Raw genomic sequence first — 383 nt, forward strand, 5'->3', positions numbered from 1 at the left:
TGCACCGATTATAGAAATCCTTCATATCACGGCGACTCGACTCCTACTGCAAGCGAAGCACTGGGGTTCTGTTGCGCACGACCAGGCAACAGAAGCGACGGTGATCTGAGGGTCGGCGGCTGCGAGCTCCGTCCTAAAACTACGAGTACACAAAGGGAGTGATAGCCAGCTACCTCCTCCAGCCGCGTTCTAGCTTTTCCTAAGGATACATTTGGTTATCGACTAAGAGCTAAAGAGACATGCTATCGAGGTTGAAGTTCCCTCTCCGCCTTGAAGGAGCGACAGGAATTTCGAGTCTGGGACTTCGTGGCTTCAGGTCCAGACCTCAGAGAGCCTCTTAGATGGCAGAGTAGCTATCAGCAGGAGCAGCAGGGGCGCTATAT

At 53.0% G+C, this 383-nt stretch overlaps 1 protein-coding gene across 1 annotated transcript in view; it reads right to left on the reverse strand.

Annotated features, from left to right (window-relative positions):
• Positions 1-6: 6 nt before the first annotated feature.
• LOC119587581 (postacrosomal sheath WW domain-binding protein-like) overlaps positions 7-383 on the reverse strand; it is a gene marked incomplete at its 5' end in the record, with an annotated part of 961 nt that continues 584 nt past the window's right edge. The window contains 1 exon segment of the mRNA XM_037936294.1: positions 7-383. Coding sequence (XP_037792222.1) covers positions 338-383 — 46 coding nt within the window.

The sequence above is a fragment of the Penaeus monodon genome, chromosome 22 (genome assembly GCF_015228065.2).
Source record: "Penaeus monodon isolate SGIC_2016 chromosome 22, NSTDA_Pmon_1, whole genome shotgun sequence".
Taxonomy (NCBI): Eukaryota; Metazoa; Arthropoda; class Malacostraca; order Decapoda; family Penaeidae; genus Penaeus; species Penaeus monodon.